Source organism: Patagioenas fasciata, chromosome 3, assembly GCF_037038585.1.
Source record: "Patagioenas fasciata isolate bPatFas1 chromosome 3, bPatFas1.hap1, whole genome shotgun sequence".
Classification (NCBI taxonomy): Eukaryota; Metazoa; Chordata; class Aves; order Columbiformes; family Columbidae; genus Patagioenas; species Patagioenas fasciata.
Window position 1 is genome coordinate 77,349,649 of NC_092522.1, and position 22,914 is coordinate 77,372,562.

At 44.7% G+C, this 22,914-nt stretch overlaps 1 protein-coding gene across 2 annotated transcripts in view; it reads left to right on the forward strand.

Moving 5' to 3' along the window:
* Positions 1–1,479: 1,479 nt before the first annotated feature.
* Positions 1,480–22,914, forward strand: part of CDK19 (cyclin dependent kinase 19) — a 137,745-nt gene continuing 116,310 nt past the window's right edge. The window contains exon 1 of one of the 2 annotated variants that reach the window (XM_065834115.2): positions 1,480–1,876. In XM_065834115.2, coding sequence (XP_065690187.1) covers positions 1,749–1,876 — 128 coding nt within the window. In that variant the 5' untranslated portion in view covers positions 1,480–1,748. Of the gene's footprint in view, positions 1,877–10,243; positions 10,434–22,914 lie in introns of those variants that run through there. The other variant, XM_071806642.1, reaches the window with a different exon arrangement.

Sequence of the window (22,914 nt, forward strand, 5' to 3'; positions counted from 1 at the left end):
ACTTTGGTAAAGAAGTGATGAAGTTTTCTGAGAGTTTTAGTTGTTAGCGACCTGGCACAGGGGAAATTCTGAATCATCTCTTGCCTTCTGGAAAAAATAATCACTTAAAAATGGCTACACTCGTGCCACTGCTTGAGAAACAAACTTCTGGTTAGCACCTCATGACTTAGCTATGCACTAGTAATCATATATAGTGCCTTACCTTATGGAGCAGTTGGCCCCTCCCTTTGCTTTGTCAGTGATGACAGCTTCTCATCAGCTCGGCTACGCCTGCCATCCAGCATGTTCGGCACTGGAACAACTTCCCATGTAGGCAACTCACACTGGCTGCGCAGGTGATGAACCAAGATGGTTTATGTACAAAAACCTCTTCCATTTGCTAATTTAATTCAGTTTCACTCACTTGTTATAAGCTAAGGTTGAGTGCACAAGATGGGGATTATTACTTGCTTGCATGACACGATATAATCCTGATTTGGTTAGCTCTGTGTGGTGTTTCCATAGTGCAAATATGCTCGCAAAGTGAAGCTTCTTTCACAAAGAAATTCCTGAACGAGAGAGACTGACACATAAAAGGCCTAAGTATTTCTAGAATCTGAAAATAACTAGCATGAAATGTGAACCTGAAAGTAGCATCGTGTTCGTCTAAAAACCTCTATGCTTTATCGAATCAGAAAGCCTCAGCAATAAATCTGGGTTAGCATTTGAATGCGAACGTTGTGATCTGCGACTGGGGTCCTTAAAACGAAAAACCGAGTTTATCTAGCAGCGCCTGGCCGCATCCAGACACTTCCCAAGAATTCCTGTTTCCAACACGGAACCGCAGCGACACAAGGGTGACCGGGCCCCGTCGGGCCAGCACACCCGGGAGTCGGACGGGGCCGAGGCCGCTGCTCCGCGGCCGCTTGTCACCCGGCCGAGCGGCGGCAACCGCCAGCCCCGCGGCCGCGTCCCCGCCCTTGAGGCGAGCAGCGGCCCCTCCAAAACGCCGCGAACTAGCCGCACTCGGGCCACTGCTTCCAACAGCCACTGAGCCCGGCCTCGCCGGGCCCGCGCCTCTGCCAGTTTCGGGCGGGGCGACGGCGAAGCCCCTCCCGCGCCCTCGGCCGAGCAACCGCGGGGGCGGGGTCAGACAGGCCAATCAGAGGCGGCATCCAACAGAGAGGCGGGGCCAGGTCTTGAGTGGCAGCTCGTGAGATAAACAAGTTGCCGCACTATTCAGTGCTGTGCAGCCCGGTGTACACTGTGAGGCGCGGCGGCGGCGGGGCGTGGGTTTGTGCAGCGAGAGGCGCCAAGTCGGGCCGCGCTGCGATCGCCGTTCCCGCCTCTGCCGCGCAATGTGAAGAGTCAGCAAGTTCCCAGCGGCCGCTGAAACGCTCGGTGTCCCTGGGGAGCCAAGTGCGCCGACTCCGCAAAGCCCGGGCGGCCCGGGGCATGCCGGGAGTTGTAGTTCTGCCGCCGCCGCGTCCCGCCCGCGCTGCCAGAGTCGGCGCCCGCAGCCGCACTACGACTCCCGGCATCCCCCGCGCCGCACCGCGAGGAACCCAGTTGAAGCGGGTGGCGGCGGAGCGCACCCCCTCCCCCCGCCAAAAAGCCCCAAACCAAAACAAAAACAAACCACCCCCCACCCCCCGCTCGCCCACCGCCGAGCCCCGGAAATGGCGGCGCTGGGAGGGGGCTCCGCCAGCCGAGGGTGCTGATCCGGCCACCGCGTCCCCTGTCCGTCCCTCCCCGCCCATGGGCGAGACATGGACTACGAGTTCAAGTCGAAGCTGGCGGCCGAGCGCGAGCGGGTGGAGGACCTGTTCGAGTATGAGGGCTGCAAAGTGGGCAGAGGCACCTACGGGCACGTCTACAAGGCCCGCCGCAAGGACGGGTAAGGGCCGCGCCGCGCCGACGGGCCGCGCCGCCAACGGGCGGCGGGGCCCCCTTCCCCCCACCGCCCGAGCCCTCCCCTCCCTGCAAAGTTTGTGGCAGCTCGGGGGGGGGGCCGGAGCGCGGCGCCCGCCCAGGCAGCCCCCGCCCCGCCGGCAGCGGGCTCCGATGTCCCGGCCCCGCGGCGGGGGCGGCTCGCGGCCCTGCGGCGCGGTGCGTGTGGGACCGCGGGCCGGTGCCCGGCTGCCCGCCGAGCCCTGGCGTCGGGTGAGGGGCCAGACCATCCCGCCCGCCCGCCTCTGCCCCGCGGCTGCGCCCGCCGCCCTCCTGTCGCGGTGCCCGGCGTGTGCCCTCCGTGCTGGCGGCCGAGGGACGCGGCAGCGCTCCGCCCGCGGTGGCAGAGGCCGCCGTGCCGCGTACCGCTCTCCCCCCCCCCGCTTCCCCCGCCGGCGCGGCGGGAGAGGGGTGCTGTGTCAGCGGGCTGTGCCGTTGGGATCGCCTTTGGTTTTCGTACCGGGTTTCGGGTCACCGCTCTCATCTTTTGTGTGACTGCCTTCGTGCTTTGACATTGTGCTCCGAGAACTTGGAGGGGATTGGAAAACGAGCAAGTTCGATGCGGGCAGCACCTGGCTACCGGCTGCCCCCCAATCCCGTCTTCTCCCGTTCAGGCCGATGCACCTAGGCAGCCCCGGGGAGTGTGTTGGTCCCTGTTCTGACCCCAGCCCCCGGTGCCCTGCTGAGCCCGGAGCCAGGCACGTTCGGCTTGGCGGTGTGTCGGGGAGGCTCCTTGCAGGCAGAGCCGGCAGCTGCTGTCAGTACCTGCACACAGGTGTGTGGGAGGTGTGTCCCCTTCGCCAGGGCTTGCCATGCCAGAGCATGATACCTGCCCCTGTCCCCAAATACCTGCCTGCTGGCTAGGTCCAGAGAGGTTATTTAGCTATTAAGCTCATTTATGTTGGCTAAGCAAGGCTTCCTTCTCTTCCCCTGGGAAAAAGACAGCCGGCACCATGGGATGGGTGTCCCATGAATGCCGTTTTTACTGTACTGTGGTTAAGAGAGTGATTAGGAGCTCAGATTGCAATTTGGGCTTGCTTTGCTGGGCTGCATTTGTTGGAGAGGAGCAGTCCTGAGGCCGGAATAAGACTCTCACACAGGTGCACGTTCCAAATACAACCCTTTTCTTTCAGAAGAGCCGTTAAGCACTTTTTCGCTGAGGTGTGTGAAGAGCACATAAACAGACTGCATTTATGGAAGTGTTCTAAGCATACTGTAAAGGTCAATTAAAATAAACTTGCAAATTGGAGAGGACACCTTTCTAAGAGACAGCCAAAGAGTAATAGGCAACTGAACCTTTGAAAAAAACTGAATATGGGAAAATGGCAATTTAGAAAACAAAGTTCTGGAAGTGGTTAATGGAATGCTGCTGCTTTAGATTAATAGAGAAGTCAAGGGATTTTTGTGTATAAGTAAATTGCGTTCATGTGTGTCTTGAAAATTTAAACTCTTGAGTTCAAAGGATGTAGTATCAAAGTGATTAATAACTAAAAGCGTACTAGTTCAGGTGGAGGATTAAATGCTGGGAAATGAGCTCTGATTCTACCTTGCTCTGCAACCTTGAGAATACGAGAGCATAGCTAACTTAAAACGGAAATGTTAAGGCCTTTCTAGGTATTATAGCTGCCACTGAGCTCTTCTTATATTTGTGGGTTTAGTCGTTTGGTTTTTAGTTTTAATATATCTTTGTATATAAAGAGATATATGAGAGGAAGTGGTAGTAAAAACATCCAGAGTGCTGGTTAAATGTGTTTTGCTGTTTGATATAGGAATCCTAAAATTACTGCTTGTAAGAACAGCATAAAAGAGGCAGGGCTTTGATTTTACCTTTTTATGAAAAAAAAAAAAAAAAGGTATTTCATGTCTGTTTCTAACTTAAGTGTGTTGTTTCCATCATTGGCAATAGAAAGCCATTGCAAGATTTACGTTGATGCTACAAAGCACCATAAAGGGCATGTCTTCAAAATCCTTACAATAATAATAGTATTATAAAGGCAAATGGGTAGTAATGCAAAAGTAAACATGATAAAAAGATAGCTAATGTGTCGAAGCTGGGAATAATCAAAGGGAGACCCCGAACCATAAGAAAACTAACTGGTTAAAGGAAGTGCAGAGTTTCAGTAGGCAGACTGAAATGCAATGTGATATGGCACAAATGCAACTGTACTCTATACTCAGGGGTTTTCCTTCATGAACTTATGGGTTGTTCTGGGTTATTATAACTGGATTATTCTCCTTTTTTTTTGGTTTTCCTTTTTATGGCATTGGTGAGTTCGCTCTCAGTTGCTTTTGTGTAACTTTAGGACCTTGGGTGAAAATAAGATGTGGACAAGTTAGAAAACAACCCAAATCATTAAAATAAGATGATTTAATTATGAAAGCATCTAGTTGGAATATCTCTGTGGCTTGGAAGATATTTAGCATGCGTTCTTAACTTTAAGGGGTCCTTGATGGAGAGAAACTTTTTCTAGTGCTGGCCACAGACACTGAGCAGTGATGTGTATTTACAATTTGCTGATCACTGGGGGATATGAGCCTTGTGTAAGGGAATTCTTCTTTGGCTGATCATAGAGACTGTTTCAATATTTCAAATTTGCAAGAGATTCCTGTATAAAAGGGAAAGATTCTGGCTACTTGCTGCTTATGGTCTATTTACAGTCTTGGGAGGCTGAGGGCAATAAGAAGCTTGTAGCTCTGGAGAAATTCCACTGAGAGCCTGTCACTTCATGTTTCAAAAACTTGGCATATAAACTTTATGAAATAGTAAAATGTGTTTATACGGAGCTTGGCAAGCTCTTCGATAAAATGCTTGTAAAAAAAGTGGTTGTATTGCTTAGATCTCCATGAATGGCTTGGGCATAAAAGCAGTTTCTCAGCAAAGTAACAGCATAGTTTTGCTTTTTCAGCCTAGAGCGTAATATCATTTGGGCATGTTTCTAGTGAACTGATTGATTTCTGTGGAAGGTAAAAGATTTATTTTTTTTTTTAATAGGCAGTCAGGTTTGAACAATGTCAGCATGACATTTGCATACACTGCATGAGCAGATTTTTAAAGATGTTGAGCACCTGCAGCTTCTATTTACTTTAGTAGTATTTGGGTGTTCTGGTGAGGTCTAGCGGTACTGCCTGCACTGTGCATTTAGCTGAATTAAGCACCTGGGTGTACAACACTTCCATGAGTATCTTTGTTGTCGAGAAGGGCTAGAAAATAGGGGTCTTTATATAAGCTGTGTAATGGTTTATTTCAGTGTACAGTAGCTTTGAAGAGGGAAATAGTGATATAAGCTTCGTGATTACAATTCAGTTATCAGTGTTGAGTATTTAGCTCTTTATGTAGCTGGAAAATCTCTTGCGATTTTTGTGTGAGTACTGCCTCAAAACATCATGTTGATTTTTGCTAACACTTTTTTTGACATTTGTTCATATCTGCTCAGTAAAAGAGAGAATGCAATTTTTCCAGTCATGGTTAAGCAAGTGTGATTTAGTTTCATGCCTTATATCTCCTTGTTATGTTCCTTGCTGTTTCTTTGATCACAGTTTAAGCCACGATGTGGCACATAGGTGTTTCACTTCATCAATCTCCTTATCAGATGGCAGGCAATTTTTGTGATGAAGTGAGGGTTGGAAATCCTGTTTGTTTCTTGTATATGCCTGAATTATTTCCCTTTACTCTTCAGGAAAGATCAGTTGTATCAGTCCAGGCCACAACATAGTATTTCTGATCCTTCACCAGGGTGTCACCTCACCTGCAGGAGGATGTTTGGAGGAGTCAGCAAGCAGACAAGATACAGCTCTTGGTTAGTCAGGCATGCGCAAGGAATAATGGGATGCACGAGTCAAGTAGAAAATAGGCCACTCTGTTCTGTAGCTGTGACAGCAGATGTAACACTTGCAAAAGCTGAAATCTTCATGTGAATAAAACCTTTCTAGTTATTGCTGCTTCTGCTTGCCTTTAAACAAACAATTGAGGTGGCTGCTTTATCTCATGCTGTGGCTATGATATTTTTCTTTCACTCACTACCTGTGTTTGGGCAACAGAGGTTATTAAAATGAAATTGCAAATATTTTTTTTAAATTTCAAAGTAACTAGGTAGGTAATATTTTTAATCTGCATGTTTCAAAACACCATTTTAAAAAGTAGCTATGTGCTTTTTAATGTTATTATGGACGGAATGACAGAAATAAAGAGTGATCAGCTTCTGAGATGGTGGCAGCAGAAGGGCCAGGAGCTGTATACCCTGGGCAGCTGCCAGGCCCATCGCCTGCTCAGTAGCTGGTGCTGCCCTGGCAGGCTCTCCTGCCATGTTATGCTTTGGCAAGAATAAAAGGTTTGGCACTGCCTTGTGCTGTACGACGTATTGGCCGAGTGAAGTGTGTAGGTTTCTATGCTAATATGGTAATATACTTGAGATTTTTTTTTTTTTAAGAAAGCTACTATTTGTAACTTTTCAGATTGCTTTGATGTTAATGTATCTGTAACTTTCAAACAAGAGAATTGGTATAAAACAGGCTTCACCTGAGCTGCCAAATATGGAATTCCCATTTAGAATTTGGGCAACAGTGGTGCAAGTCCAAAAATATCACTGTAAAGTACAAGCATAGGAAGGGGGAGACAAATGAAATCTTCTGTCCACCTCCTTGCCTTCCGTTTTTGGAGTACTGTAAGCTTGCAAGTGAAGAGGAGAGTCTGTTTTCCTCCTTGGACTGATACAGGTTTGCAGAACCATTAAGTAAGGTTCTTAATGCAGATCTGAAGTGCTTACAGCATCCAAGTCCACACGAGTCAAGTGAAAGTTAAGGCATGGGAATAATAAAATCATAGAATGTCCGGAGTTGGAAGAGACTCTCAAGGATCATTGAGTCCAACTCTTGTCCCTGCATAGGACAACCCCAAAATTCACACCATGTGTCTGATGGAAGAGAAAGGAAGGAGAAGAACAAAGCCAAGGCAAGTGTATAATCTAATTTAGGAATGCTGGCTGTGGTCCTTGCCGTGTTTGTTTGTTTTAGGTTTTTTATTTCACAAATCTTATTTGATTGAAGCAGAAAAATATTGATTAAGACAGAAAAAATGCTGTGAGGCATGGCTGTATTGGAAAGACAGGCTTTCTTCTGACTTGATTTGCCATGGTTGGAGTTTCTGCTAATATTGTTACGCTGTTCAGAGGTTGCAGCTGGTCACAGGTAAGACTAAGATCACTCTGGTGGCAGAGTATAGGAGAGGCAAAGGTAATTGCTTATTCTCTTAAATCGGTATTTATGTAGCAATAATTTATGTACTGTTTGCCCCATACCGTTATTCTGCAGAACTTAAATTACTGAGGTCATGTAGTACGAGTGTGTCAGGAAACGAAACTTGCACTCAAGTTGACTAAATGCTACAAATGAATAATGTTGACGGTAAAATCACAGGGGAATGGGTGCATGTGTGCTGCAGTTACACTCACTGTTACGAGAAAGGCAACTCGCTGCGGCAAGAATTATGCTCTCTTGAATGTGAAACTGGAGTGTTATATATCAATGCAAATATGTACTTGTAGATATTTCAGCGTGTCTAATAATTGACATATTTACATCTTATTATTTCCCTTATTTGACATTGTCTTGAGTGTAAGTGATTTTAGTTTTCAGCTGTAGCTGCTGTTTATTAATGTAATCCTGTGAGAGGCTAAATCACAGAAATATTGACCCAAGTCAGAAAGCAGTTTATTTGATCCTGAAAAATTACCTTTCTCTACAGCAAAATCTCCACCAATGATGGTATCTGAAAAGTTAGGTTTTGCTCCTCACTTTCATTGTTTTCTTTTGTGTGATGAAACTTATCTTGAGGAAGGCAGAAAGGCTGAAAATGTTTGTGCCTCACTATAATCTCTCAATAGCTAAGTAAACCTAAATACTAGATTTACCTGCCAATCTTGAAAATACTTGTTAGCGCTGAGTCCTCTTAATATGTGTGAGAAGGAGCAGCAGAACTAAACCAGACCCGTCTAACTAGTTGCTTGCAATGCATTCTAATAAAAAAAACAAACCCAAAAACAATCGGGGAAGAGATCGTTAGTATTTTGTAACTCTGCCTTCCTGAGAGCTGCTGATACGTCTACGCTGCGGCTTTGCTTCCTGCCCAAGGGAGCAGTGCAAGTGGTGACGAGTAACTTCTAGTGCTTCCCACAGGCCTATGGTCTCTCCCATGGTGATTTTGTCCTTCCTTCTGTAACTGTCTGTGAAACCAAGTGCAGAAACGTAGAGCCCACAGCCTTTCAGAAAGCAAATAGCAGGCATACTGTGGGAATCACAGAGGTGTGGTGGTGGTGGTAGGAGCTTGAGGAAGAAAGGAGGAGAGTGTGGGTGATGAGACACAGAAGAAGTTGTGTTTGAGAGAGAAACACATAAAAGATTTTTGCCAAGCTTACAGAGGAAGACTCGTGCATAAATTAGCCCATAATAAGCTGTGAAGGAAAACCTCTCAAGATTTAGTGGTGGTTTATTTTGAAGAGATGAAGAGGATAAGAAGTTTCCTGTGACAGAGTGAGTGGGTTAAGAGTTTTCCAATAGTGCTGCAGGAAAAGGAAGGAAGAGCTTGAGGGGGGTGGAAGAGATTCTTTTCAGCCCCCCAGTTGGTAAGAGAGTGCAAAGCAATGTAAAATAGAGGCTAGGTCAGAAGTGAAATATTTCTTGTGAACTACTTGACATAGAAATCTAATATGTCGGTATATTTCTGGCTCATCCAATCTAATCTGTTGTATTGTAGAGGAGAGTGTTTTAGTTTCTTTCATAAATTTGCTTTCAAGATGAGTGTTTTCACATCATGCATGACTTAAAAAAAAAATGAAATTGCTGTAATTCAGAACACTACAGATGTATTTGCACTAGTAACCAGAATTTCTGTGGAATGTTCTAACCCAATTTCTCTAGAGATTTCTTAGTAACATTAAATTTTCCCATATCTTTTGAAAATACCTACTGAAATGGTGTGTTTGCCTCCTCTGTGGCCTTAATCAATCTCATGATTTGCATAGATGCATTCTGACCCGAGTCTTTCTCCTCTATTTTTAGCTGCCAAGTTCTACGTTGTGAATTAAGATTCTATTTGCATGTGCTCACTGCTGCTTAATGTATGGTTCAGGAGATGATATGGTCCACATGTATGATTGAGGAAGAGATTGTTAGTGGAAGTGACTGGCAGCTCTCACATTCTGCTTCTGAAGATATAGCTTTTTGAGCTTATTTGCGGGCATTTGAGAACTGAAACAGGCTGCAATTTTTTATTCTTTTTTACTGAAGCAAAGTATTGGAACTCTAAAAAGATTTATTTGTTTCAATAACAGTGTCTTTGCCTGAAGCAATACTGAAACTGGTCCAGAACAACTGCTTTTGGAATAAATTGGCTAACTTGGCATGTGACTTTAGGAAATGAACAACAGTTTCTACTTGTATAGCAAATACAAAAACTTCCCTGTTTTGGCTTGATTTATGAGTGCCTATACCTAAATATTTAGGTTTATAAAAGATCTCCCAGCTCTGGGGACTTGGTTTACATGTAAGTTAGATGACTGACAGATAAAAATGCTAGTTGTGATATTAGAAATTATTATAGGTCTTGTGAACTTCAGCTGTCTCAACAGATTCAAGAAGAAAAAAGTACAGAAACCTTGTAAAACAAAATCAGTCGTTGTTAACAAAATCCCGTGAGAGTCTTTAAGTCAACTGATACGTCTGTACTTCTGTATCTGAGTTTCTTATTAATATTTTCTTAGACTTTTGTGTGGGACGACAAGTCTTTCATTTAGCAGTGGATTTTATTTTGAGACTGTATGAAATATTAGTGTATCTAGTAAGGCTGTCTGAAAGGGGAGGAATGTTGTAGAGATAGTGTCAACTGACCTTTGCAAATTTTGTGTCAGTTTTATTTATTTATTTATTTTTAATTTTATTTAAAAGCAAAACTAACTTTTCGGGTTGTGAGAAAGACTGGAGGAGCCAAGACTACTGGAATAGTGGATCTCTAAAGGGCATTATTAATGTTTGCTTCAGTCTTTCCTGGGATTAGCAGGTTTTAAATAAGTGTTTTCAGATGAGGCTACTGCATAACTGCTTGTTTTTCCCTCAGTTGTCATCTGTTTTCTCCAAAGTTTGTGATTTTGAAATATTCAAGGGTCATTCATCTTGTAGATTAAAGCACACTGAGGTCAGGCTTTCCAACAGGCAGAGCAACAGCTCCAGTTTCCTGTGCCTGCTGGGAGTGTCGGATCGCTCGCTGAAGGGTTCTGGTCTAAATAAGAGCACAGATACAAACTGGGAACCGTCTCAGACAGTATGGCTTTAAACATGTGTTCCCACAAACTGGGCCTCGTGTGTGGTTTGTCTTCTTGTTTTTTAATTCTTTCCCTGCTGGCTTAAGTAGAAGATGCTATTGATTTCTTTTTCAATCAAGTGAAAATAAATGTTATAGGGAATTGACTTGGAAGCAGAAGCTAGATCTGCTGGAATGCAAACTACATCCAGAGGTATGTTTCACTGTTTTGAAGCAATGTATCTGGTTTCCTCATGCATTAATTGCAGGAAGAGTCAATGCTTTTTATGTGTCCAGAACGTTTTCTGCCTCTTCTGTCCCCCCTTCCTTTCCCTGCCTTTTCTAGAGCACTTTAAGCATTCACACAGGTAACTGATGGGACTGCTCTGACTGTGATTGTCCTTGACTTGCCCACCACTTTGGTATGTCCTGGGGTCTGAGTGCCTGAAGAGATCTGATGATGCGAAGGCCACTCAATCATGAAATTCTAGCAGCAGGAGATTAACTGTTTGACTCCTAAGTAGAATCTTTTGACAGAGGTGCTTGTGAATTCTGCAAATTCAAAGATATTTAGAGAAAATTCTCACCCGTGTTAATAGTTCCATGTGTTACCACGGATTCCTGCTAAGATTTATCACTTGGCTCGCTCAAATGTGCCACATTCATTGCTTTGGTTCATTATTGTCAGTGCAGCTGTCAGTGGATTTCAGCCTGTGTCTTTGAATGTGTCTAATCCTGAAACAGAGTTCCTGTATGACTTGTTGCTGTGTTCTCGAGGGCGTTGTAGACTTCAAAGTTAGCTTTATGTTCATACCTTTTGATTAAAACCAGTCATTGTACAGGATAACCAGTTGTTCCTTTGTCCAATTCTGTCATGTTCCAAATGAGAAACAGAGGTAGACAAATTACCAAATGGAATTTGACCTTCAATTCAGAACAACCAAAAGACTGTCACAAGTTGAATGCTATTTATTCTACCTTTAGCATGAGTTCAGTGATGGGGAAAAAGATCAGTGTAAAATTTTATCCAAATGATGCTCTTAAGCTCCAGAAAGAGTGTGAGAGAAGCCTGTTCTTATGGGACATGCAGTTTTAAAGTTCAAAGGAGGCAGAATGTGACTTGGGTTCCTTGGGAACAAATATGATGATCACTGACTAAAGACCTTGTTCCTTGTTGGGAAGTAGCAACACTCACTTAGTGGTTGGAGTAAAGACATCTGTAACTTTGTGAAATCATAATTGTCTGATGTTGAAGGGAGGGGAAAAGTGTAGATGCTCCATTAGTGATAATGCGCTAGAAGAAATAGGCTTCCTGATATTTGGTGTTTTAATAGTAATTTTCCATCTATCAAAGTTGGACTGTTCAGCCAGATTTAGCAGTACGGAGAAAGACATGATGCACATAAAGCTGGACTGTATGGTTACAGTATGTTTTTACACTATGGCTTTAGGACCTATTCTTTATTAAATCACTGAAAGCCAGGTAGCTAATGTTCTTGGCATGAAGAGTTAGCCACAAACATTCTTCTTATGAGTGATTTGGTGAAACAAAAGGCAGATTATCTTTTGGGGAAGTCTAAAGGACCTTGTGTCTGTAGCCTTGGTAAATCACAGATAAATAAAAGCTTATTTCCTCTGTATTTCAGAGGTGGTTTTCTCCTTGCTGCTGCTGCTTTTCCTTATTTTAGGGCCACAATCCTGACATGCAGTATCCTTTCTGGAAGGGGGGTATTTCCGAAATCTGTTCTTTATCTGTAATCAAGCCTGTCTAAAAAGAAATAACATCACGTACAGCTACATCCCCTGCTTTAATGTAGCAAATGCTGGAAGAAATTACCTGAAGCAGCAGAAGAATTTTACAGCTTTCTAGGTTTAATGCGAACACTTCAGTTTTTACCTTTATAAGCAGGCTGTCAAGTCTGCTTATGCCTATCTGTTATAAACCTTCTTGCATGAAATTCACAGTTCTCAGTCACTCAAGGTATTTTGGAGCAATGGCAACAACTCAGTAGCTGGTTGAGATCTCTGGATATTCAATAGATCTGGAGTGGGGGTGGCAGTGACTGAAGTTGTGCTCTCTTTCCTTACAAATACAAACTTTCGTTATTAGGGTGTAAAGGCCAAATGAGGTAAGATTTCCCATGGTCCATCTTATTACAGAGATCTTAAAACTCTGTTGTTGTGACTGTGAAATAGTCTGAAGCTGTTATTAGCAGTTATCTATGTTACAAAGATTTTCTGTTAATGTTGTGAATTAAAAACTACTGGAAAGAAAAGAGAATATGATTAAGTTAGATGTAATGGTGTTGGGGTAGATCCAATCTCCTTGTGTTGCTATTAAGAGACTTTTCCTCCCCAGTCCCAGTCTAAAGAAATTTTAGCTGGGTAAAGGTTTTTTTTTTTTTTTTTTTTTTTTTTTGGGTATAACAGAATCTCATCAGTGCTCAGAGTCACTGTTTTGTCTTTTTAACCAACTGTCATCTTGTACATAAAGAACACATCACTTATGGTAGGTGAACATTGGAGTTTCTTTTTATAGATATTTAGCATCTTTTGTGAGACTCTGTGGAATCCCAGGGCTGGTTGCAGAGTGTGTTAAAGGAGCTGAATAAATGAAAAAAGCCCTGAAATCACATTGTTCTGCTGGCAGCCACGGTGGCACTGCTCTCTGTCACTGCCTCATGTCACTAGAACACATTGTGTGTGCTACAGCAGCAGCCTCGACAGTGCAGGCAAACACCACAAAATTGTTTCTGGAATATGCTGAGTTGGTGAACCACCATTATGGGAGACAAGCAAAAATTGGATACAACACCAAAATATTTTTCCTTTGTTTTTTAGATACTTTCAGTGAAAATTTATCTTCCCCTGAAAGTGCTTTTGTCTGCCACACTGACTTGCTGAGGGACATTTATGGCAGCACTGGCCAGGCAGGGGCACCTGGATAAAAGGAAGCTGAGGGGAGACTTTCTCACTCTCTGCGACTGCCTAAAAGGATGTTGGAGCCGGGGGGGTTGGGCTCTGCTCCCAAGGAACAAGCGAGAGGATGAGAGGAAACGGCTTCAGGTTGCGCCAGGGGACATTTAGGTTGGGTGTTAGGAAACATTTCTTCCCAGAAAGGGTTGTTGGGCATTGGAACAGGCTGCAAAACTAGAGCTGCCTTGCCAAGTTGGACTGTGCTTAGTGATGGGTAGTATGAGTGGTGGTGATTAGCAAAGTTGTCTTGTGCCTGAAAAACTGAAGGTCGTTAGCACCCCCTTAGAGCCCTGTTTGGGATGTCTCCGTTGGGCTGGGGCACTGCTTGCATGTGAAAAAGGTTTGCCTTGTAATTCTCTACTTTGCACTCTGGCCTCTCCTCTCAGTCAGCATGGGATGGGTGCGAATGTTCTGTGACAGCAGCTTGGGGCCTGTGACGGCGGTGCTGGGGCAGGGATGGTCATGCTGGTGCTGGCAGTGATGGAGGCCTCTGTTATTCCAACACTGATGCCAGTCACTGTGGTTTCTCCCCCGGGTGACCATGCCCTGGAGCGATGCCCTCTGTTCCCATCCTCTCTCCATATCCATTGCCAGCCCAGCTCAGCCACCCTTGGGATGGGCAGGGGCTGCCTTCACCCCCTCCCACCGCACAAATGACTGAAGACAGAGGCACTGCAAAGCCAACACCCAACCAGTTTAATGAATGAAGCAAGAAAGCAGCATCTGGGAGGGGGCTGGGACTGGAGAGAGGGAGTGGGTACAGGTCTTTGCTTCCACATCTCCTCTGGGTGTGGGTGCCATGGGGATGGTGCTGGAGCGGTGGGTTATGGGTGACTGTACTGGTCACTGTTTCCATGTCCATCTCTCTCTGCACAGAAACCTGCAGCTGCCCAGTGACATAAACAGGGCCACCTGCTTCTGCTCCTCCTGGGCCAACTTCTTCAGGTGCTGCTGCTGGCGCCTCTGCTGGGGTGTGATAGGCACCGAGTCCTCCCGCTCCTCAGTGTGGTTGGCACAGCCATGAAACCTCAGGGCCCAAGGGATGGTGGGGAGTCTGTGGGATGGGAGGTTCAGCAGTGGTGGGGCCTGGGCAGCTGCTGCCACAGCCCCTGTGGTGGGTTTGGCCCCATAGATGCAGGCACAGCCAGCTCAGCTGCTGTGGTTTGGACCCCCCGGTGTTCAGTAAGTGTGTCCCCTGGTGGGTGCGTCCTCAGCGCCCGGTTGGGACACTGCTCCTGGGGATGCTGGTTCCAGTAGGTGGTGGTGATGCCTGTCGTGGGGCTGTCAGCAGCAGGATGGGGTAGAGGTGACGGACCCAGGGCTCTTGGTACCAGGCTGGGGTGTTGCTGTTGATTCCACTGAGTAACTGCGAGGTGTTGGGCGGGGCTGTGGCCTCTTCTTCAGGGTTGGGGACGGCAGGGTTGCCAGGTGAAGGTGGCAGAATTGGCACTCGGCAGGCGTGGGGCTGGCGCTGTTGTGGTGGGCAGAGAGGTCTCCCATGTTGGTTTAGCCACTGGTGCCCCATCATCATCTTCTCCATTTTGGTGGGATGTTGTAAAGCAGAGAGGTGTCATGGCCCTTGGGGGCTCTGGCTGGTGTGGGGCGCTTGGTGTTGGTGGCCCCTGTGCTCCTGGTCCTGGCAGCACCCAGCCAGGAGATGGTGCTTGGTGGCAGGGGCAGGCAGGTAAGCAGCACCCGGGGCTGCCTGTGCTGCAGCTCCTCCATCAGTTGGGCCATGGAGGGCAGGTGAGGCTGGGGGGCAGACAGGGGGCTGGCCGGGGGGGACTCAGCATGGGGACCCACAAGAGGCTGAGCAGAGGCCTCTCCAGAGGGTCCTTTAGGGGGTTGCTGCAGGGACTGGCCAGGGGACTGTCCTCTGAAGGTTCCTCATAACTCTCTGGAGAGCTCTGCTCAGGGGTCTCCAGGGGACTCATCTGCAGCCAGGGGTGCAGGTCTGTTGCCCCAGCACCCTGCATCCCCTGAGAAGCTGGCGAGGGGGAGGCTGCCACTCCCCAGAAGGGGTCAGTGTCCCCCAGTATGGCTGCTGTCAGGCAGTCCTTAGGGCAGTCATCCTCTGGCCCATTCTCCCAGAAGTCAGGGACTTCAGTGACAAGGGTGCTGCTAGCCAGGCTGTCGGGGCCATCAGGGAAGGTGTTGTCCCCATCCAGGAGCATCTCTGCTGTCACTAGCTCCTCCTTGCAGCTGCCCTCTGCCCTGCGCTCCAAGAGGCGAGGGAGCTTGTTGAGGGAGGTGGTCAAGTGGGGGATGTCGGGGACATCAGGGATGGTGTCCTCGTCATCCCTCAGCCCCCCCGCCACCACTGGCTCCTTGGGACAGCTGCCCTCTGCCACGTACTTGGGGAGGTTGGGGAGGAATCTTCTCTGGGGGGAGCACAGAGGGATGAGGGATTGAGTTTTCACACCACAACTTCCCATCTCAGTGATTTCCTGTCCTGCTGGTGATTGCCTGGCCTGGCCTGCCCTAAATGATGGTTTCCCATCCTGACAATGGTTTCCCAGCAATGATTTCTGAGCCCTGCGATGGCTTCCCATCCTGATGTTCTCCTTTCCCCACAATTTCGCATCCCAAGTGTGATTTTTGGGGGTAGGTGGATTTCCTCACCCTGATTTCTTGGGATGAATAGGGCCAGGAAGGAAAGATCTCACTTTTTCAAAACCTACAGTTTTTCTGTCCTGTTTTTTTTTTTTTTTTTTTTTGCATCAGGAGGAGTCTCTAGGGGCTAATTGGCTCATCACATTTTCTTCTGACTTGCATGGGTCATTTGCCCTGTGCACCCCACAAACTGCTTTTTTTGCAGGTGGGGGAGACAGGAGGAGGATTGACACCATGGAGGTTCTGGCTCCTCATGAAGAGCAGCCTGACAGAATTTCTCCTGGTGTCCAAAGTACTTCCAGCCTGGTGATGAATCTCCTATCACATGCAATGGAGCCCATAATTGGTGCTAAACTGTGGCAGGGAAGCTCTGAAACCTCCCCCAGCACGAGTTCTGGTCCGTCACCTGTCTCAGCTGGGGTGGTCAAATGGGAGGAGGAATGATGAGGACAGACAAAGAGGAGGATGGATGAGGTTGAGGACAGATGAGGATTGATGAGGATAATGTTGGCTTTGTCTGCTACTTGTTGCAGTGACAGAGACTGGAGAGCACCAGGAAATCTGGCCACGGAGGTGGGCTGTCAGGGGCCAGATGGCCTTGGGGAGTGTGTGGGGTCATCATGGCAACACACAGAGAGGCCTTGGGAGCCTGGGTGATGTCACATGTGCTGTGGTGTCACCGTTGGTCTGGAGCTGGGGACATCCAGTTGGGCTGTAGGGATATTGGCACCTGAGGGGAAGAGGTTGGAGAGTAGAGATCACACCTCTAATTTACAGAATTTTCTGGAAGGTTTTCCACAGCTGTGTAGATGTGAATTGAATGAGAACCTTGTTTCCTTCTGTTTCTTCACACCACCATGAAACAGATTTTTATTTGGTTTAGTTTTCCCTCTTTTTGTACTTTCCATAGAACTAATACACTCTAATCATCCAGAACTTGGAAAATTGCCTCTTTGTTTCTAAACTCATGGCAGGGGGTTGGACTAGATGAGCTTTGAAGGTCCCTTCCAACCCAAACCACTCTGTGATTCTATGACAGAATAAAAATTACTGGAAGATACTTGGGAAGGGCAGGGTCAGGATGTGCAGGAGGTGGGAGGCAGTGTTTGTTTGTCTGGGGCCATGACTGTTGGTGGAGGGAGCTTGTTGTGAGTACAGAGAAAGACACCTGAGGAATTCAGCTTTCTCCTTGACTGTCTTATCTGCTTTTTTTTTCTTCTTGTAATTATTTGTGACCCTAACACCAGAAGAAATGAGCCAGAAAACCAGTAACTGTGAAATAAAAAGAAAAAAAATCTGTAAGCTTTCTAAGAGCATCCTTTTCTAGTCTTCACTACATGTATTACATCCATGCTTGCTCAACTCGAAGGTACTTTCCTTTCTAATCCCCTGTTGTTCCTTTTAGCTGTAGCAGGATTCATGTCAGTGTCTCCTTGGGGAACTTTCTAGTTTTGCTCTCTTTCCAGGCCTCTATCAATTGCTTTGAATGAGCGTATTCGCTGTGAAGACTTTTTTAAAATATAAAACTCTCTGCAAAATCTACATCATTCTATCATATGCATAACACTGTCACAGGTGTCATGATGCTACCATGGGGTTCATTTACATAGAGAAAATTATTTTAGTGGACTATACCATTACAGTGATATTAACATGTCAGTTTATGTTCCCATAGAGCCACTATTTTCATAGAATCAGACTTTTCCTTTTTCTATGCCAGTTTGCTGAGAAATGGATTAAGTAGAATCAGAAAATAAATGTTAGAGGTACTTCTGATGGGAAGCTTTAGCAGCAAAGCCTGATATTGGGGACTTGAACAGGGAATGAGTCCTCTGTGTCTCTTGGTAGCAGCAGTGAGGCTCAGGTGAGGCTGAAGACAAGCCCCTAACCTTAACAACAGGTCAGAGAAGATGTTTTCCGTAACAGTTTTCATAGAAACACATGAAAATTTATCCTGATGACTTCAGTGGCAAGCAAAGCATTCAAAGTCTTTGGTCTTTCCATGACAACGGAACAGATGTGGCAAGATGTATATTTCTCTGTGTGGGAAATTCCAACAAACTGGTGAGGGAATATACAATATTTTCTCTTTGGGCATTTTCCCATCACATCTCCATCCTCCAAGTGCCTGTTGTGTTTTCTTATTCTTATCTCCTGGCTGCAGTTGAATGCACTTCAGCTGAGTTTGTTAACTGGAGAGCCGGGGTTGTGTGTGAGCTCATACTGGGCAGCAGTGGGAAGGAGGGAAAACAGGAGTAGCGAGAAATAGGACAAGAGGAAATGGCCTCAAGTTGCACCGGGGGAGGTTTAGGTTGAATCTTGAGAACAATTTCTTCAGGGAAAGGGTTATCGGGCATTGGAACAGGCTGCCCAGGGTGACTCCACCGTCCCTGGAGGTGTTTAAGAGATGTGCGGATGAGGTTCTCAGGGACGTGATTTAGTGCCAGTGTTGGGTTAATGGTTGGATTTGATGATCTAGAGGGTCTCTTACAACCAAAATGATTCTGTGATTTTATACTATGATTCAGGCCCCTTTTTGAAAATTGACGTTACAAGGACTTTGTGAGACAAAAGATTCAGAAACACAGTATGAAGCATAGCATAGTTTCCATTCCGAAAAGTGTTTTCCCTGTCTGTACCTGAATCAGCCTTGGAGATTCTCTTTTTCCTCTAGCTCTTTTTATAGTGCATAGTAAAGACTGTTCTGTTTGGTGCAGGTTTGTTGCCTTGCTCCCACTCCCTGAGTTTACTTTTAGATGTTGTTCCAGACAAGGTGCCAGCTCAACTTTTAAAGATTGTATAGTCATTCCCTGCTGGAGAGGTTGGCCTCCCACCCTGCCACCAAGAGGAGAGTCCAGGCCCAGGTTTGAGCAGATGAGGTGACACACTTGTCTGCTCTGTGTGAGAAGTCCTGCCCTGTGCTCTACACACATCTGCTCTTCTGTTTGCAACACTGAGAAGGTTCCCAGCGAAGCTCTGAGGAATGTGTCAGCAGGCAGGCCAGCTATGCACTCCACAGACATTACTGAAATGTTAAGCTTTTCATTGTAGTGCCATGAGGTAAAAGTCTGCTGGTTTCATTCATTATTTTCATGGCCAAAACCAGCCAAATACAACTGGGGTATCCATGTCTTGTTTAACTCGTCTGAGACTGGGCTGTAGGAACAACCTGTAGCTGCTGTGAGGTTTTTTAGCAGAGCAGCAGACAGCTGCCCTTCAAAGTGAAGAAAGACAAACCTTCTAAAGGACTGATGTGGTCAAATTTATTTTCAATTTCTGCTCACTGTCCTGACTGTTTCATATCTTGAGTTTCTTACATAGCGCTCAGAATGAGCTAATATATATACATTGGAATTCAGCATGTGTATCATTCTCTAGATGTAAATTAAGATCAACCTGTAGATTCCAGTCTCTGTCATTTGTGGCTGGTTGCTGTGTAGATGAAAAGGAGCTGGCTGAGCTGCTGACTGGATAAGGCTTGATATGGTTTGAGGATAATGATCAAAGAGAATTACTTTCCTAGTCTGTTGAAGAACATATACCTTGGTGACACCATGTGTGGATTTTTTTGATCTTTTAATTCTTTTACGTTAGTGGCTATTTCTATGTGCATAAAAACAGTAAAGCATAAGAACTCATTGCATTTTGGGAGGGATTAGGTCCCTTTTTCCATTGAATCATAGATACTTTTGCTGGTACTATTACCTTTGTAAAGGGCTATGGCCATGTGCTATGTATAGAGCTGATGAGCAGGTTGCATAAGGTAATCAGTGCTGAATGTGATGGATTTAGTGGCTTTGCTGCCGTGTTCCAGATACTACAGAGGGTTTTTTTGTTAACTTCCAGGTGCACTTTGGTGTCATGGTTTTGCCTTATCTCCGGGTGGGGGGGTGGAACGGGAAGTTTGTAACTCTTGTTGTTGATCTCCCACGGAGTGATTAAGTTTATGCTGTATGGCAGCAATTAAACAAAGTCATTAGAGTGTAACAAGATATATGTATGAATGTTGTGTTCCGGGCAGTACTGTTTTTCAAGGGCACTGAACTCTTGTAGTGTTCTCAGGCTTTGTCCTACAAAATCAAGATGTTTAAAGTCCATTAGTGTTGCTTACAAGGGTGAAGTGTTGTTTTCTATTAGGTTTTTCTATCTCAATCTTTGAATGTTTTTGTGGTGCACTTCATTTGTTTAAGAAAATGTGCACTTTAATTATTATTTTATGATATTGTGCACTTAATTTAAGAAATACATTTTTAGTATATAATGTTTATATTAACTGATGCGGTAGTTACAGTTGTATCTTCAGTGGGATTGGAGTCTTTCAAGCCAGTTCCTTGATGTGGATAATTAATTCTGAAGTTGAGACATAAGTTAAATTATCTGTGAATTCAAGAGGGACCATCATTAAAAAGTTTTAAAAGTTGAATAATAGGGATAAAACAATAGTTTGAACCATGCACTATTTTAAAATCCTCCTATTTTTTACGGTTTTGGGCAAGTTGTTTCTAGTTTTCCATTGACTTGTTTGTAAAGTAGTTTCTCATATGATGGGAGCACTCTGAAGTATAATTGCCATAGTTAAAACAGTTTAATTCCTTTGAAATGTTTTAATTATTCTAAGTCTTCTGAACTGTACCTTTCTGTGAATTCAGTAATTCGTACTTTGTACTTTTCAAAGCATCTGAAAAATGGAAGCTGGAAGTGTTGCCCAGAAAAAGTAGTAATCATATATTCATTTTTTTTGCATTGAATACCACAATTGGACATAAGCCAGCTGATGAAAATTTTCTGGGGCAAGAGCACAGGATTTTTCTTTGCACTGTACAAATTAAAATGCCAACATTAAGGTAAAGGATTGCAGAACAGGATATTTATTGGTGAGGGAGAAAAGCTTAATCTCAAAGACTAAGTTACAGCCTTATGCTGCTATGGATTTTTATAATAGAGGGATGCTCTCAATTATTGCTGGTAGGCATGAGGACCCTTGCATTTGGATGCTGCCCATGGCAATCTGAGATAAAGGGTCAGGAGGTTTCCAGGATGGGAGTATGTCACATCAGCAATTTCCTTTTTGTAAAAGGTGAATTCCTCTTAGAGCAGTATGAGTTGTAATGCTTCTGGAACTAGGAACAATGTTGATTTTAATCTTTACCCCTAGTTTTGGATAAGGGAACTTGAAGCATGGAGATAGAAGCCTGGTGGTGGTGTGATGTGGTGGTACTTTTATCAGGCAAAGTCTTCTGCATTGATTTTTGAAAAGTTTTAATAAAAATTGTTAAGTGGCAGCCTTTTAAGGAATAGATTCCCTTTCAGTTCTGCTTTGCTCTTTTTTTTATTTTTATTTTTTTTTCTCGGATTCAGTAAGCACATTGCCACCATTAGCCTGGACTGGCTGTTGAATAGAACCTGCTTGACTAAACCTTGGTCTACGGCACTTGCTTCCTGCCCTCAGACAAAGCCTCACACAGCAGGACCCTCAAGTTAGTTTTCCTGCTCCCAGGCCAGTATTTCAATGGACCAGTTGAAAATGATTACAGACAAAGACCTTGTGTCTGCTTGGCCATCCCTAGCATGAGTGCCTTGTTTGTTGAGGTACAGAGCTGTGAAGTTCATTGTTGTTCGGGTTTAGTTTTTAAATTGAATCGCGCTTGCTACACTCTCTAGTGAAAAATGTACTGATATGGTATCTGTCAGGAAAGGATTTATGAAAACTTTTCTGCTGTATAATTCTGTACAAGTTCTTGAAATGAGTTCAGAGTTCACTAGAGTTTTTCTGTATATTCAGCATGAAGTAGAAATACTTCCCCTTGCCTCAAGTGTTTTGTAAGATCATTGGTCTTTAGGGGGTTGAACAGTATACTTACCTATCACATGCACCATTTGACATTATTTATTGAATTCTTACAAACTGGGAAAAAGCTAATAAAGTACCCTTTTTTTTTTTTTCCTTTGGCCATTTAATACCGTTTTATTGAGCAAACATAATAGTGTATTTCATCAGATTGCATTGGCTGACTTGGTATTGAAGTTTTAAATATTTCTTTCTCTCTCAAATTACCTTGGGTTTACTGTTAAATGGGAAATATGTCTAGTTAGAATACCAGTTGCTGAAGATCTTTTGGAAAGTGCTATTATGTTTGCTTAATAAGAACAGTTAACTTTGGAAAAGTATTCGTATAGACTTGCATTTCTGCCGAAGCAAGTCAGTGATACTTATTTAAAGGATGCTATGTTTATGATTCTGAAACTGTTGGTAAAAAACATTTTGTGGGATCTAGAATATGGTGTCTTTGGAGTTCTGTATCCTCAATACCTATTTATTTTGGGTATTTCATTTTCCCTGTGTTTGCTGAATGTTCATAAAACCCAGCGTCCTAGAAGTAAGTTGTTTGCAGCTCCGTAAGATTTCCTTCTTTTCCCATATACTATAATATCTTAAGTTGCTGGGTTGCTTATTTATTTTTTTAATCTTTCATAATTTCTCGTTTGTATCTTCAAATCCTGCGTAGGGTGGCTGGCTGTTTGGTGCTGTGAAGCGATGCTGTGTGCCCAGCGCCAGCCCAGTCTCTGTGTGGACCTTCAGCCTGGGAAGGTCTGAGTGGCTGAATGCAGCGCCAGTGTTTGTGCAGCCAGTTCAAGGGCAGCTCTGTCAGTGGGGTGTGTGCCCGGGGAAGGACGTGCACCAAAAGAAGGGTGTCTGCTACAGTGCTGTAGTGACTATGTTGCTTTGAGATTCAAGCTGACATGTGTACGTGGGATTTTTCTGTAATGTGTAGTTCAAATGTGACCGTAGTTTAAAAGCCGTGACCAGTTTTAAATGCCCAGAGTTGGTTTTGGTTCTGTGGACAATATAACTTTGTCTTCACAGACTCAGTAAGCAATTTGGGTTATGGAGTTAATACATCGCATTTACATAAATCTTCTGCATAGGTAGCAGAACCGTGTATGAGAGGGGATGGGCATTTATTATTTACTCTTTAAAGTTTGAACTAATTAATGAAGTCAAAAGCAATTTGTGAGATAAAGTATGAGCTTATTACCTGTAAAGTTACATATTTCATGGTTCTGTGTCTGCCTCTTGAGCCAAGTTCTTGTAAATTACTAATTTG